At 42.3% G+C, this 17,098-nt stretch overlaps 1 protein-coding gene across 1 annotated transcript in view; it reads right to left on the bottom strand.

Moving 5' to 3' along the window:
• Positions 1–17,098, bottom strand: part of LOC306903531 (CUB and sushi domain-containing protein 1) — a gene marked incomplete at both ends in the record, with an annotated part of 362,445 nt that overhangs the window by 53,490 nt on the left and 291,857 nt on the right. The window contains 4 exons of the mRNA XM_079472788.1: positions 1,335–1,538; positions 3,913–4,008; positions 6,102–6,215; positions 7,809–7,925. Coding sequence (XP_079328914.1) covers positions 1,335–1,538; positions 3,913–4,008; positions 6,102–6,215; positions 7,809–7,925 — 531 coding nt within the window. The remainder of the gene's footprint in view (positions 1–1,334; positions 1,539–3,912; positions 4,009–6,101; positions 6,216–7,808; positions 7,926–17,098) is intronic.

Consider the following 17,098-nt stretch of genomic DNA (forward strand, 5'->3'; position numbering starts at 1 on the left):
TCTTACAGGGAACATTTTGTTTTTTGATGCCGCACTAAGAAATCATTTCACCTCAGTTTCGGTAACGCCTATTCTTTAGCCGTGGAAGCTCACCATATTATTATTAAAAGCTGATACGACTGCTGGGTTGTCACCCATAATGGTCCATTTGCTTATTCAGGACGTGCGATATTCATTATTATGACAATCTCAATGTTTATTGACGATTATTATTAAAAAGGTTTTTTTAAAAATAATAATAATTATAATATTAATGCAGCTATTGTAGCTAATCACGAATAATTATAATAATATTAATAGCTACATTATTATTAGAAGTAGCAGTATTGTTGTCGTTTTGTTATTAGTAATATTATTATTGTTTGTAATAGCTAATAGTAAACATTAATAATAATGCAGCTATTGTTATTATTGTTGTTTTTTATAGCTAATCATGAATAATAATAATACTATTAATAGCTACATTTTTATTATTGTTATTAATAGTATTATTCATATTGTCATTGTTGTTGTAAATACAGTTTGCAATAGCTAATGGTAAACATAAATAATAATATAATGCATCTATTATTGTTATTATTGTTGTTGCTTTTAATTGCTAATAATGAATAATATAAATAGCTACATTATTATTATTATTGTTATTATTATTGTTATCATAAATAAAAACAGGTCCTTTCCTTTTCCCCACTGGATATGCAGCTTGTTACTTAAAGTTAAATGGCTTAAAAACAATATCATGTGGACTTTCGTTCATTGATGAAACTAAATTATATGCTGCATGTAACAGGATAAATATATTTGATTTCTGTTCATATTTAATAGATATCTACCTTTTGATTTGTAATTTCTAAAGGGAATCTTTGAAAGGTGACGAAAAGAAAACAGAAGATGTATCTTCGGAGAGACACAGTCGTGACAGCATTACAGACTATGACAATGCTCAGTATTAAAGTCTGAAGGTTAGGGCTCTGAACTAAAGGGTTTGGCCCAGAGGCCCTTGGAATCAACATTCGGTCTCTCGTGGACGTGGTTAGAGAAGGAAGTATTAACCAGAGGCCTGACATTTTAATTCCTCACGGAGGATACTGCCATTTCATCCTCCAGCAAGAGCTTTAACCCTCATTAGTTACCTCAAGGTTAGTAAAGCCACTGAAACCCTTACATTTACATCCCCAGCAGGCTGTCTTGAGAAAGGACATCCCCATAAATCAACATTTGAATGACGGTACTTGTTAAGAAGTGAAATGGAATTCGTACTGTCCGTATTGCTGAATTGTTTAGCTCTGAATAAAACATGCTGCACCTTCCTTGGCCAAAAACCCAGCACTCACCTATACAATTCGGGATGGTGTCGTTCCATTGTGCAAGTGCATTAGGGACGGCGTGGCACTTGATGGCTTTGGATCCCTGGAGAAGGTAACCCGGGTTGCACTCGAAGCGAACAATGGAGCCAGCGGAGAACTCCGAGCCGATCCTCCTGCCATATCTGGGCTCTGGAATGGAGGTGCACTGGGTATCGCTGGTACGTGGGACGGCTGGTGATAAGGAAACAGATCTCTAATCAAAACTGGACAGATGTGCCATATGGTGCCTGGAGAACACGAACATGGCTCTGCTCCAAAACCTAGTGAGCTGCCCTGCTGTCCACCATCACAGACACATTTCTTTCATGGAGCTTGTAGCAATGCATTATGAGATTTCCTTGTCATCGATGGATGTGTGTGAAGTGTAGAATGTGAGCCTTTTTCTTTTTTACCTGGTTGAAACGTAATTTAGGACTCTCTTTACAGTACACACACAAATATGTGCATCTCACCTGTTTGCATGCGCATCTTCATGATGCTCATGTGTTTGATAAGACTTGGCTTTGCTGTTTGCTTGTGAACATTCGGGCAACATGGTTCTGCCTTTGTTTGTGCTTTAACTTTCATCTGACGGATGTGGATGTATAGGAAGAGGCTGGTGGGACCATCTACCATCACATGGATGCCTCCATGAGCCAAATTAACTGTCCTAACTGTCAGAGAACACTTCTCATACAAACGAGTCTCTCTCCGCGCCCATCGCTGTGCGCTATGAAACCTTTACGAGAAATAGATGGAGACGTTGCAGGTTTGCCGAGGTCAGCGCTGCTCAATGAAAGATTTCTATTATATCTTTTCATAAGGCAGCTGATAAAGGGACTTTAAGAAGCGTAATCCCATACACTTCATTTATTAGATCTTTTAAACCGATGGGAAATGTGTGGCACGACCTGCAGCATGCTGCTATATGGTGAAACAGGGACAAATCTGTTAAATGCAATGGGAGTCAAATGGTGTAACGTGTCCTTATGCGCTTTCGCAAGGCGAGAAAGAAGGAAATAGAAAAATCGAGGAGGCAACCCTCAAAATACCCATGAGAACGGCTCAGAAATCATTTTTTCGTTCGCCTTTACTTGGATCTAAATGCATTACAAATTATATCAAATTTGAGCCTCTTCCTCATTTGACTCTATTGTGTATTGGTTATGACATTGTGATTGCGGCTGTTAACTTCTCTGTGTGAAATATAAAGGCTATTTCCCACAGAGCGTGGGCTCAGGCATACTGATAAGCAGGAGGGACTCTACACTTTAAAATCATCAATTCACTGCAAACCTCCGAAGGGTCCTTGCCTGAAATGGATTTCTTGGTGTTTTTATGATGATGTCATTCAAATTATGTGACTGATTATAATAACATATTAAATGCCTTTATGACTGTATTTTGGTAAATGTTGAAATGCCTTTGGATTACAGTAGGTTTAGCATCTTAGAACATCTATTAAAACTATTATAATATCGATTACTTTAGTAACACTTTACAATAAGGTTTCATTTGTTGACATCAGTAAATGGATTAGGTGACATGAATAACAATGCATAACAAAATAACATAATATAAATAGAATCGTTTTTTAGAGATCCACTGATACTAAATTTATTCTGAAGAATAAATTAATATTTCTTCACTTTCTAAATGTTATCAATTCATACAGGGACTATTAATATTGAACATGAAACTGGTGATGTTTCTTAACTATTTTAAAAGATTCGATAGCGATAGAAATTGCTTTTATCGACCGTTACCGGTTATTGGCCGATATTTTGGTGCATCTGTAGTTTTAAACATTATTTCTTTTACACGTATCCATGTTTATTAATGTTAGGTAATGCTAATACCTAAATAGTAGTAGAGTAATAAACTGTAGTAAAGCTGTGGGTATGAAAATGACGGGGCTGTCTGACTTGTACAATAGGCAAGAGCTTAAGAAAGCGAATAACATTATATCGGATAGACCTTCATATCTCCATAATGCATTTCAAACCCTTCCTTCTGGATCTTTGTATAGAGTTCACGTAGCCAAGACCAACAGATTCAAATTCTCATTTGTACCTTGTGCCATAAGCTTGATCAACGCAAATAGAAAAAAGTAGTTTTTTATGCAGAAGTCCTTTGTGAATTTACTGTGTATTTGTCCTTGTATTTGGTGTGTGTTGACTCCATGCTGCAGAACAAATTACCACTAAGGTAGACAATAAAGGTGACAAAGACTAAGACTGATGTTAACAAACACAACCGTATTGTAAAGTGTTACTTTATGAAAACTATGAATAATCATAATCTCTATTTCATTGTTTATTGTGTGAAAATAAATTAAGTACACAAAAGTGTGATGTGTGCAAAATACAAAGAAAAACTGAGAAATATCATTAAAATTTGATTGGAATATAGCGAGTAAAGGAAACTGGCAGTTCTGACATGTAAGACAAAGGCGAAGTAAAGGCTAGCTGAAAAAGCGCTTAATGTTTGGGATTTCAAGATTAAAAACACCACCTCAACTCCATACGGTGACCCCATATTGATTGAAAGTTGATTATGCGCTTACCTTGGTAAACAAAATGGAAACCTTTGGCGGACGGGCCGTTTTTTGCGCTGAACCTCAGCATGATTTGGTTAGAGGTGGCCAAGGGCAACGTTTCCCCTGCAACAAGACAACACAGCTGACGTTAAAGTCTCGCAAAGACTCTCGGAGTTGCTTGTGAAAGCAAATGCGCTTTAACCAACTGTAGTCTGAAGGTAGTGTACATGACGAATAGCTTAATAACTGCGATCGGCCTCCGGGGCGAGAAGAGAGGAGGTCAGCAACAATGGGCCTAAAACTGATGGATACTGAATGAAAACCTCTAGCTGTCTTTGCCATGCTTGTGGGTAAATAAAAGAGAAACTTCCAAACAAACAGCTGACTTATCCAAGAGCAAAACTATGAAGGTTTTGATGTAAAATCAACAAACTCTTACAAAGTTATATCTACAGTAGGAAACTAATACAGATGGCAACAGAAATGTTAACTGTGAGGCTGTAGTGTTAAATACTTTAAGTGTGAATTGAGTGGCCTGTCGGGGTTTCTGGCCCACTGCTCAAAAAGCTGTGATAGAAATGATATGAATTTACAGCACTTCCCGAAGGAATACAGTGTTGCGCAGCAGACCATGAAGATATACAGCATAAAAATGCCATACAAACAGTTTGTGTCCAATGGCTGTCATCAATCCTGAAAATACTGTGGAATTAGCCGTGATTTTCTTTTGCTGGCCACTTTATTACCCTTCACTCGATAATACCCGCAATAATTCAACAGGAATCTGCTTGGATAACATTGTCTTTTCAGAAAGAATTACCAGAGTCTGAAAGAGCAAAACAACAAGCCAGGGCCACAGATTTCAGATTCACAATGTAATCTTGTATTTGGACACTTCAGCCACCTAAAAATGGTATGATTGCCTTTGAGTTACTGTTAATAGCAGGATATCAAACCAGAAGGAAACAGCAAAAACACAGGTTTCAGTTTAATGAAAATGTTGCTAGGCTTCCTTGTCATGAAATAGAGTAAAATCTCATTCACTTTCTACCAAAAGAAAAACAACAGCATTCAAATGGCTGGAGTGCATTTTCTTTGGTGCATGCCGAGGACACTAGGGGTCATATTAAAAGGCTTGCCTTTAGACAAATGTAAATTGCTACTACATTTTTATTCCACAAAACATTTGATTGAATAGAAATGTAAATATTTAGATCTATATGCAGATTTTGGTCATTACCCAGAAGACAAAAACTGGGGTTTAATGCAAAAAAATAAGACTGTAGGCATCCTGATCTCATGGGAATTCTTAAATGTTTTACAAGGCGGCTAATTTGTTAGAATGTATACAATGTGAATTGAAAAATTGTGAAAAGTATAAAAAAAATGATGCAGGGAAATTCATTTTAAATGTTCACCTTAAGATGAAGAAAAATAAAAATGTTATCAAAGATTTTCACTGTAAGATATCTGTATTCAAATACCCAATCAAAGTCTCTGTTAAAGCTTTTTAAAGCATAGCTTTTCATTGTCAGGTAAGTGAATTGTCACCTCCATAAACATATGGTTCATAATAAACACATTCTGTGATCATTTATATTTGAAGTTTTGACTGAAAATATCACATCCATAACATTAGAATTGCCCGGCCCCAGCTGTTAAACATAACCATCAGTGTGGTGAAAGCAGATCGTATTAAAACGTACAAATGAGATCCTACAAATGTATATGAAATAGCCACCCAATGAAATAGTTATGAATTGTGTAGATATAGATGATCTCAAACAAACAAACAAAAAGCAAACAAACACAAAAACCCTGAAAATCCTTTTCTCACAGTATGACTTGGTTGTCTACCACTGTTTTTGGCTCCCCTGCATAATTTGTAATAATTTAGTGGAAATTAAATTAACTAAAAATAAAAAAGACTAAAATTTGCCCATGGGTTTACTGACTGTCTCTAGATACAGTAGAAAAGATAAAAAGCAAACACAAAACTATTAGCGAACATTTCCCAAAACCGATTCTCCCCCTCAGACTGAAACCAATAAACCTCACTTGAGACCTCGTTCTCTTCTCAATTGTCTGCACTTCATCGTCTTTTAACTTTTTTTTAAATCCAAACAGGGCCGCTTGCTTTAGTTCTTTAAAGGGTTGTGAATTTCAAAGCAAACTCAAAGCAACCAAACTGGGGGAAATGTAAAGCTATTACTTACCAGAATGAGAGCCAGCCAGTGAGCTTAGCAGCCTGGAGTTGTGATTGGGCCCATCAAACAGCTCAACGGAGTCGTTCATGGCTGTCTGGAAATAGGCAAATTGCCCAAACACCACTGAGGAGACAAAATGAAAAGCGTCGAGCGTGTTACTAGCAGCCACTGCTAGGGGGTGATGAAGTCCGGTGAGTTTAAAGACTAAACGTCACATAAAATTCCCATTGACACGCTCGACTCAGAATGACGGTTTTATAAGTGTTCATAACATGCTGTTTGCACAGAAACATGTTTTATTTTGCCACGTCGGCCCCCTCCAGATAAAGTGGTGTACAGAATCACATTTACCATAGTAGAGGGTTTTGATTACAAAAAGCATGCCGTAAAATTTTGAATCAACAACGGCCGTAGTGGTAAAAGCCATACAGCAGAACTGTGTTTATAGATTGCAACAGTGTTATCCTAAAAATGCTGTAATATTTGTAATACACAGTTATGTGTATGTTACAAGCATTTACTCAATAAAGGGGGGTTGGCCTGTTTCATAGTGTTGGGAAATGATGTTTCTGGTCAATAAATTTATTCCCATACCCCCAATTTTATAGTTTTGACTTTTATTGTGGTTTTAAAAATAACTTTTGAAGAGAAATGTGTGTCCAGAATTGTCAAAGCTACTGTATATCTAAGTCCAGTGTTACTATCTGATCCCATCACTGTTTTCATGTTCTGCCTGTAATGCATGCATCACATGCATGTTTGGTCACGTCTGGTCTCTTCCCTCTGACCTCAGACCAGTGATGAAGCTGTGATTAAACTTGTGGCCCGCCAGAAAAGGACACATGGTTCACGCGGTAGGGAACGAGAGTCTGGTGAAATTACAAAGCCATGCTGTGCGTGTCAGGTGCCAACACGAGAGCCAACTAAGCAGTGAGGTCACACAGGGCACTGAGATGACTCTATTATCTCCTCTGTAATGGGATGATAGTCCTCGCTTTATACTCAAACACTACAGAAGAGCTCAAGACTCATGTTTGTAGCTCTGTAAACCTTTCTGTCAACATTCATTCTGCAAAGTTTTTGTTAAAGCGATACTTGCAGAGCAATGTCTTGATCTGGGGAAAATACGTGGATTTCAGACATGTGGTTTGGAAAGCCTGCTTGTTATGCAAGAACTATAAGGATTTGTAATGGATTTAGTAAAGTCTGAGGCACTACTAAAAGTGTTTGAACTACTCGTCTGGCATAATAAAGTGAATCTCCCCCAACCTATGAAAAACATGACCAGCCACTTATATGATAATAATAAGAAATTATTCAAGTCAGTTTATATTTGTAATATTTTAATATTTAAGTATGTTTTAATATACTAAAATATGTAATTTGCAATGTCAATTTTTCTTTGAATTAAAAACAACCTGTATTGAGAGGAAGCACAACAAATACAACCATTTTGATCACAACATACATTTGTTAATTATATTTTCTTAAATTGAACCACTAGTTCAAATTTTCTTCAAATACTTACAAATCATAACCTTCAACAAGAATTGGTTGATTTCTAGAATATAGGTGATTTCTAAAAGAAAGTATACATATCTTATCTGCTACTATACGTTCATTACAGCGTAACTACCGTGTTATTACTTAGTAACTACACTGTATGAATGGAAATTACTTTAAACCTTTAAAATATGGAATACTTCCTTTACTTACCAAACTCTGCAGAAACTGTAATGTAGTAGGCGCACATCTGGCCTGTAGTGTAGTTGAGGGGGTAATTTGGTGACAGAACCACCCCCTCTGATCCACTGTACTGCCCACCACATGGTGCTGAAAGGACACAAACATGCATCAACCCTACAGGCTCATATTTACTCTTCTTCAGACCATATGACATTAGGTAATGAGGTCATTTTCAGGAGGGTATTACATCTGAGATGACTAGAGAGACTGGGTAGCTCTCCAAATTTCCAAAGAAAACACAACGGAATGGAAAAGTACAACTAATGTTATTTTTCCATCGGGATTGGTCGGATTTGATAAATGTACTGCCTTTTTGCTTCCTGGAGTCAATCTGTCACAAAGCAGTATGTAACAGAATTGTACTTCAACCAGTGATAAACCTAAACAAATCATAGTAGATGCACAGCAGTCTACTCTGGTTGATAAATATCAATGACATTTACGATGCGACTATGTGGTGAAGTCGCTGGAAGTCATCAGTGTCCCAATGTGTAGCGGCTCCAGATACTTATTTATTTTATGCTATGAAGGTTCTCTGATTAAAATATGATGTGATTCACAACTTATGTTTTGGGGTTTGAAGGTTTTTTTTGCGTTGAAGAGTGTCCAGGCAATGAAAGTGAAAGTTTTTGTGGAAAGTGGAGGCTGGAACTTCATTATTGCTTTTTAATAGTCTGTACCATTCAACTAACAAATTCATATAAATTAGCCACCTTATCAAATAGTGTATAAATTGGGCTGGATCTGACCATTTAAAGTGCCGGCGAACTACCTTACTATAAGAGAGTAATCACAATTCAGGCCCAGCGGGTTTGTGGAAATAGTTTTGATCTGTATCTGCTAATGACACCAGAAAACAACGTCCTGCACCAAGCATTTCACTTAACTCCTAAACAATTATTAGACCAGCAACGTCGCTAATGTATATTGAAAAATGTACATACCTTAATTCAAGCCTGGGTTAATTTGGTTGGGATAGACATTGATTGCATTGGCCACCTTTATGGTAGCGCTGTCCGGCAATTAATACATCATGAAATCTGTAAGGAGTGGCAATTGGAATTGATCTAGCCTCTGACGGTTGTCTAGGTAAAACTGATCTGTAATGCGGCTGTGAACGCGAGGAGGGAGTATTGAGGAGTGAGGACTATAAATCATCCGTGTGTTGGTGCATTGGCGTGTGTTATCTCTTTATCATGATCGTAATGGGTGGAAGCTAAACGCTTAGCTGTTCGACTGTGCATGAAAGAAAAAACAGCTGAAAATGTTGCGTGAAGGTCACCGAGAGGATTATTACATTATAAGTGTAAAAATATGAGGTTAAGAAGGTCAACAAAGAGTATTTGCTGAGATATTTATCAATGTCAAGGCTTATGTAACCACTGGACTAGAGTTTATGACCTTGCAAACAAAAGGACCACCAGTGATTACGGGCCATTTCGACTTGTTACAATGTTGACGTAAACATGCCTAAACTTGCATGAATATGATATTGTTTTAATGGTAATTTTGATATAAAATAATGCGTAAATACATATTTGAAAGAAACCCAGAGTCACTGCATTATGCATTACACTGTGCTGACCGACTGAACTTTAAACAGCGCAAGGTTAAAAATCATCAAGTACTGCTTGTACCTAAACCCTGATCTAACCCTCCTCGTAGTCGCCTTTATTCCCATGCCAACGAGTAACCTGGCCTTCCAAAATCCCAGTCCACAACACCTGTGATCTCCGGGCTCAGGCTGTGTTGCTTTCATCCCTCAGGTCTCGGCAACAATGATCTTCAATTGAGATTCCTCGCACATCAGTCCCGTGCTAAAGCCTCTGGGCTCTGGCACCCACAGGTCTGTTGCTTCATCTGCCTCACAATGCCTCTGTGAGTTCATGAGAAGCTGGTGTCAGAATGCAGCTGAGCCTCTCGGTTTTCTGCATATCAAACTCGTTCCTGTAGCTTTGATCACATCAACTTCGACTCACGCTCACTATGAGGAGTCTGTCTAAAGCTATACACGCACACACGTACGCACAGTTGTGCATGTTTGTATGCAAGTGGGCATACACACACTCGCACACTGTTCTTTTTGTGGGGAGATCTGCATCCACTATTTCACACAGAGACGGAGAGTATTTAATTTTTTCTGTACATTTGCAAGGTAACTCTGTGGTCTTGATTTAACCTTTAAATCACAATTTCTTGATGCGATATCAGATATGACAGCATTCGGTGCGTTCCAAAAAAGATATAGCAAAAAATATGATATATTCTACATTTAATACCAAGCATTTTAATGAAATGTGTGTAATTACACAGTGTAATAAATTGTTGCTTTGCCCGACCTTTTCATAGTTGTTGTACAATTCTGTGGTATTGGGGTAATATTTATTTTCATGTAGCATCAATGTTTTGGTCTATTTAGCTCAGGTACATTTTGAACTTCTATCATTAATTTTGATATATCGGTATTTTGCAAATAAACAAATTTTCCAATAGTCAACATAAGAAAATTATAGACATTTCTGTAGCACAGGGAATGTGTTCTGTCACGGAACAGGTAGTGAAGAACCCAAGCGCAGGCAGCAATACGGGGTAACAGATTTTAATAAATAATAAAGTAAACAAAAACCCACGAGGGGGTAAAATACAGGGGACAACAAAGACAGTGACAACTGGACGAGAAACTCACGGCGGGTAACCAACAGGACGCTAACGCTGGGACACAGCGTAGGGACAAATCCACAGAGCACACAGTTACCACAAAGTATGACAATGATCGCTGGCAGGTGCGGGAAACGGCGTGATACAAATGACAGACAGGTGCGGGATAGCAAATTGAGTCCATGGGGAAAAACAGTCAGGGAAACGGACGGGAGTGTTACAGTACACCCCCCTCCCCAACGCGGTTCTGTACTGTAACACTCCCGTCCGTTTCCCTGACTGTTTTTCCCCATGGACTCAATTTGCTATCCCGCACCTGTCTGTCATTTGTATCACGCCGTTTCCCGCACCTGCCAGCGATCATTGTCATACTTTGTGGTAACTGTATGCTCTGTGGATTTGTCCCTACGCTGTGTCCCAGCGTTAGCGTCCTGTTGGTTACCCGCCGTGAGTTTCTCGTCCAGTTGTCACTGTCTTTGTTGTCCCCTGTATTTTACCCCCTCGTGGGTTTTTGTTTACTTTATTATTTATTAAAATCTGTTACCCCGTATTGCTGCCTGCGCTTGGGTTCTTCACTACCTGTTCCGTGACAGATGTCATCATTTAAGACTATTTATACCCTGTGTTTCCTTTGTTCCCCGGTCGGTTATTGATTGTCGTGTAAAGTCTTGCGTTTCGTGTACCAGTCTGTTCATTAAAGTTACCTGTCTTTTTGTAAAACCTGCATTCTCGTCTGTCTCGTCCGGCGCGACACCGTGACCGAATAACCGACCACCCAATGGATCACATCTACATCTCTCCAGTGGACGAGCTGGTGGGTCTTCGGCAAGAAGGACGGCCACTGGAGAGGTACGTGGAGGAGTTTTTTGAGGTGTGTTACCGGGTGGGTTGGGACGATCCCACACTTAACCGTGTGTTTTTGACCGGTCTGGACGACGACATGCTCGCCGCCGTTCTGCTCTCGTACGCGGACGACCTTCCCCTGGAGGAGATGATCAGTCAGGTTCTCCCGGGGGAGGAATCCGTGAACCGCGTTGGGGAGCTGGACGGTGGCTTGAGCGGTTCGCGTCCGGTACCGGTCATCCGCGCGGGGGTCGTTCTGACTCACTCCGGAAGCGCGCTCCACTCCTCCACGAAGTCCCGTCGGCGCCATCCACGTCGGCGGGCACTACAGCGCAAGCAGCGCGAGTGCGCTCCTGAGATTCCGCAGCAGCGGAATATGGAAGGCCGTGAGGGTCAAAATCCCCGGCCTTCCCAGGCACAGCTACCGGTCCTGATCGCACCAGAGGCACTCCGGGAGTTGGATTCCCTCTGGTGTTCCGAGCCAGCGCCCCGATGCACCCCCGTGCCAGCGCCCCGATGCACCCCCGTGCCAGCGCCCCGATGCACCCCCGTGCCAGCGCCCCGAAGCACTCCCGTGCCAGCGCCCCGAAGCACTCCCGTGCCAGCGCCCCGAAGCACTCCCGTGCCAGCGCCCCGAAGCACTCCCGTGCCAGCGCCCCGAAGCACTCCCGTGCCGGCGCCCCGAAGCACTCCCGTGCCGGCGCCCCGATGCACTCCCGTGCCAGCGCCCCGATGCACTCCCGTGCCAGCGCCCCGATGCACACCCGTGCCAGCGCCCCGATGCACACCCGTGCCCGAGCCTCACCAGGCCTCCGTACCCGTGCCCGAGCCTCACCAGGCCTCCGTACCCGTGCCCGAGCCTCACCAGGCCTCCGTACCCGTGCCCGAGCCTCACCAGGCCTCCGAACCCGTGCCCGAGCCTCACCAGGCCTCCGAACCCGTGCCCGAGCCCTCTCCAGAGCCCAAGGAACCCCAGGGGCCAACCCAAATGTTTTTTGGGGGGGTGCACATTGCCTATCCGGGGAGCCCGGCACCCACCAGTCGTTCCATGGCCCCGGATAGCCCCGAGTCCAAGCCGCCGGACCCTCAGCCCGAGTCCAAGCCGCCGGACCCTCAGCCCGAGTCCAAGCCGCCGGACCCTCAGCCCGAGCCTCCGGACCCTCAGCCCAAACCCAAGCCTCCGGACCCTCAGCCCGAGCCCAAGCCTCCGGACCCTCAGCCCGAACCCAAGCCTCCGGACCCTCAGCCCGAGCCCAAGCCTCCGGACCCTCAGCCCGAACCCAAGCCTCCGGACCCTCAGCCCGAACCCAAGCCTCCGGACCCTCAGCCCGAGCCCAAGCCTCCGGACCCTCAGCCCGAGCCCAAGCCTCCGGACCCTCAGCCCGAACCCAAGCCTCCGGACCCTCAGCCCGAACCCAAGCCTCCGGACCCTCAGCCCGAGCCCAAGCCTCCGGACCCTCAGCCCGAACCCAAGCCTCCGGACCCTCAGCCCGAGCCCAAGCCTCCGGACCCACAGCCCGAGCCCAAGCCGCCTGACCCCAAGCCAGGGGGAAGCCAGCTGAGAGACTCCCTGTCCCGTCTTAGTCTGTATGTCCCGCACGAGTCTCTCAGCTGCCCACCCCCCCTCCCTGGTGTTTCGTTGGCGCGAGGACGCGCCTTTGGGGAGGGGGGTGTACTGTAACACTCCCGTCCGTTTCCCTGACTGTTTTTCCCCATGGACTCAATTTGCTATCCCGCACCTGTCTGTCATTTGTATCACGCCGTTTCCCGCACCTGCCAGCGATCATTGTCATACTTTGTGGTAACTGTATGCTCTGTGGATTTGTCCCTACGCTGTGTCCCAGCGTTAGCGTCCTGTTGGTTACCCGCCGTGAGTTTCTCGTCCAGTTGTCACTGTCTTTGTTGTCCCCTGTATTTTACCCCCTCGTGGGTTTTTGTTTACTTTATTATTTATTAAAATCTGTTACCCCGTATTGCTGCCTGCGCTTGGGTTCTTCACTACCTGTTCCGTGACAGAATGTGGGATGAAGCGATGATGGTTGACTACGTGTGGAACTTGCTTCGTGAGGAGAGTACTAGTCATAAAAGACAAAAGCGATGAAATGTACACTTATTTTAGTAACTATTATGTTAAATGGTTGTTTTGTGTGTGATTTTTGAATTAATAAAGAAACAGTGAAAATGAAAGTGAAACAATATTTAAAAAATGTGTTACAGTGTGTTATGCATCATGAAAAAATGATATTTTTTACTAACCTTTATTTTACTAAAATTAAATATATACAAATATAATTGAACAAGTTATATTTTTAGTTTTTATAATGTTCAATTTATATTATTTATTTGATTACATTACAATACATTAAATGACATACAGACAAGCTTCATACTGTCACTGCCAAAAAGCCCTTCAACTATTTTTGTGTTCTATTAAACAAGATAACAGCACACATTTACTTTCTTTTTCTTTTTTGATGAATGATTTTCTTGGATACTAGAAAAGACTAGCATCATTTCAAAATATGGATTTTAAGTGTAAATGGATTTTACATTTTGGTGGAATTATATCAACATGACTGTGGTGAGGAAGGCGGGACGAGAGCCGTCGCTTTAGGTCTGCCATTTGTATTCATCAAACCCTTCTCTTTGAGAGCAAAAGTGACTATGTAAAAAGATCATAAGACATCAAAACACACGTTAACCCACAGAAGAACAGGTCAGTGCGGAATAACTGTATCGTGTCTAGGACGGCAGCTCATTATCCGCTGTTAGCAGTTTTCTGTTGTTCTCAGACTGAATGCGTGACTAACCGCAGCAGCCCATGTGTTCCTGCCTCACATATGCACAGAGACGACAGCTGTGCCTGCCACCTGACCAACCCCGACCGCACTCGTGCACAGCCGTGCATTAAACACGCATCCGTGAGGAGACACATGGTGGGATTTGGGCTTCTCTTGAACAGAAGCAGCTGTGTCTCCAACGGCCTCGGAGAGGCGCCATCCCACCACGCTGTCATTCCCCCGCACCCAGCAGTGGAAGACTCCTCATTCAACGGTATTTTAGTTACTATGGAAACGAATAAAAGATCTGTTTGGGTGAGAGAACTAAAGAAAGACAGAGCGGAAAATCCTTTATTATTCAAAGGGATATCACCTCTTTCTCATAAGTTTTATCCATTAGCTTGGAGACGTGCCTCAGGGGGAGCGTCGGTATTCGAAATAGCGGTGGGAAAATTAAAAGTGCTTAAAAAAAGCATCAACTGGTCAAACCCGTCACCGACTTTTCAAAGAGATGGCTGTGCTGTTTTCTCACAAAGTCATTGTTGACAACAAAGTCAATGCTTTTGTTTAGACCTGGCTAATCTATAAACCGTAACCTATTAAAGCTGTCAGTAAAGGAGCGTTAATGGACCGTAAGCGTGGTTTAAGAAACGTTACCATGAAGACGCCATTAACCCTGAGAGACTAATGCATAAACACAGCAACCTGAAAGCTGATGTGTGTAGCGTATGCATATAGATGCTGTTTCCATGCATGCTGCTGCTGGGAGAGAGGACTTTAACATTCAAACAGAGTCTTCTTAGTCCTGCTCATCCTGATCTGCATATCCGCTATAAAGCCGTCGGTCCACCTTCACTCTGAGACACCAAACGACTGAGACACAGACACATAAACATATATACTGTATATTCAGATTCAGAACGTCACGATCTTCGTGTCCAAGGTGATTCTACAGATCTTAACTTTCTGCATGAACATCTGTTGAATGGATTTAAAATCTGCGTTCTCATACAGAATGGATGGATGGATTTAAATGCATTCACATATTCAGAGATTTGCAGCAAGGTGACTAGAAGTCATTCATTTTCAGTGAGAGATTGAAAGTTCTGATGTTGACCATTTCACTTTAGGCGTTTTGCGAAGACAATGGAGCTGCCATGCTCTCCTATGAGATACTGTAGATTTTTTTTGGCGAGATAAGGAATTTCACATTATTGTGAAGCTTGCCGTGTAAGATTTGTGTGTACCCACATTCAAGGATATCATTTGTTACAGTTATGAAGCTGTGAAGTCCTAACAGTGTCAGAAAAAGTTGGCACTGCAAGCTATTTATTTACTTTTCTTCTGTTCACAAAATAGATGCCATTTTTAAATTTAGTAGTATCATTTATTATTTTACCTTCACACAATCTACCTTCATATTACACCCTTGTACTCTTCATCTATTTTAAGAATTGCATCATTTGTTTCTATTTGTGTTTCTCGTGAGACTAACTATATAAGAGCAGCTTCTGAGGAACGAAATGTTCCTCTGTGAAAGGATTTTCCTACCGTCGCCATTTCGAGCATTACAATCTTTTCTCAATCTTCTCTTCATATTCTCTGCGTGGGCCCGCTTATGACTGTCATGTGTCTGCGCCACGGCACATGTGCATCACACGCGTGCGTCTGTTCATACGACTTCACACCCCATTTACTCTCAAATGATCTTGTTAAAGTAATTATCCTGGCCTGAGGCTCCTGTATATCAGTTGGAGTTTGCACATTACGTGCATTGTGAAGAGCTGGAGGTCGACACGACGGATAAATGCGCTGCCGCTCTGCCTCTCCTTGCTGAAGGTGACATAAATAACAGATTCCCGAGACTAGAAATAAACTGAAGTGACAGACAATATGATGAAATGGGCCGTGAAACAGCAACGTTTGCTTCACATCTCCTTTGCTTTGCCTACTGCACGCTATTCGTGTCAGACGCCGCCCCGTAAAACAAAACCTGGACTCGCTCTGCTGCCACCCTCGGACAAACTTTGGCGGGACGTTTGAGAGCGGACACCTCTGCTTAAAGGTCATAAGTACCAGCAAGCCATTTACCTCATTAGCTCATGTCCTTTAAACAGGGGTATTGATAAACGGAAGCTGTAACGGCAGTGTATAAAAGCACGGCGGATGGCTAACAGCCTCTCTTCTGGCTTGTCCAACCTCACACCTCTTTAATAAAGAGCTCTGACTGAGGACGGCTAAAAGGATTAACCTCCACATGCTGCCATCTTCAAATCGATACTCTAGGAATGCTGCGAAAGATCTTTGTACAGCTGACGTGTGACCAAGCCAATACGGAGATACACATAAACAAAGATAAAACGCTCAGACTGTCGTGAATGTTCAATCTGCTCGAGCAAGTGAACTAGTCGGACACCAACAACAAGACGAGAACCAAACAAGTCTAGAAAAAGTTAAAAAGTTATTACGGAGACAAAGCCTTGTCTGAAAGTTTGAAATGGTTTGAAGGTTATGTAAGCCTTGTGTGGTTTCAATACTTTGGCAGTTTGAAGAAGGATTTCAAGTTTGAAGGAATGTGTGCCATGCTCGGTGGTTGATGAAACTGTCTTGAGTGGTTGCTAGGCAGATATGTGGTTGCTAGGTTGAGCTAGATGGTTTGATGCAGTTTTCTTGAAGGTTGCCAGGGTGTTGCTAAGGTATAGCTAGGGTGTTACCAAACGGTCACGTTCAGGAGGTTGGAGTGCAGTTGTTTCAAGGTGGTTTCTAGGATGTTGCAAGGTCGTCGGCCAATGATAGTTCTTAAAATTCAACACAGCTTTAAAAAAATGATATATTTAACCCCACTCCCATTATTTACAGCGGCTTGTATCGACCGGGCACCACCTCTCTAGGCTTCAGTTGTCTGTGCTAGACATACTCACTTGACTAATAACGGAGCCGGGGGGGGGGGGCGGAAAGCTAATGGATTGTGTGAAAGTG

This window comes from Barbatula barbatula (assembly GCF_947034865.1).
Source record: "Barbatula barbatula genome assembly, chromosome: 14".
Classification (NCBI taxonomy): domain Eukaryota; kingdom Metazoa; phylum Chordata; class Actinopteri; order Cypriniformes; family Nemacheilidae; genus Barbatula; species Barbatula barbatula.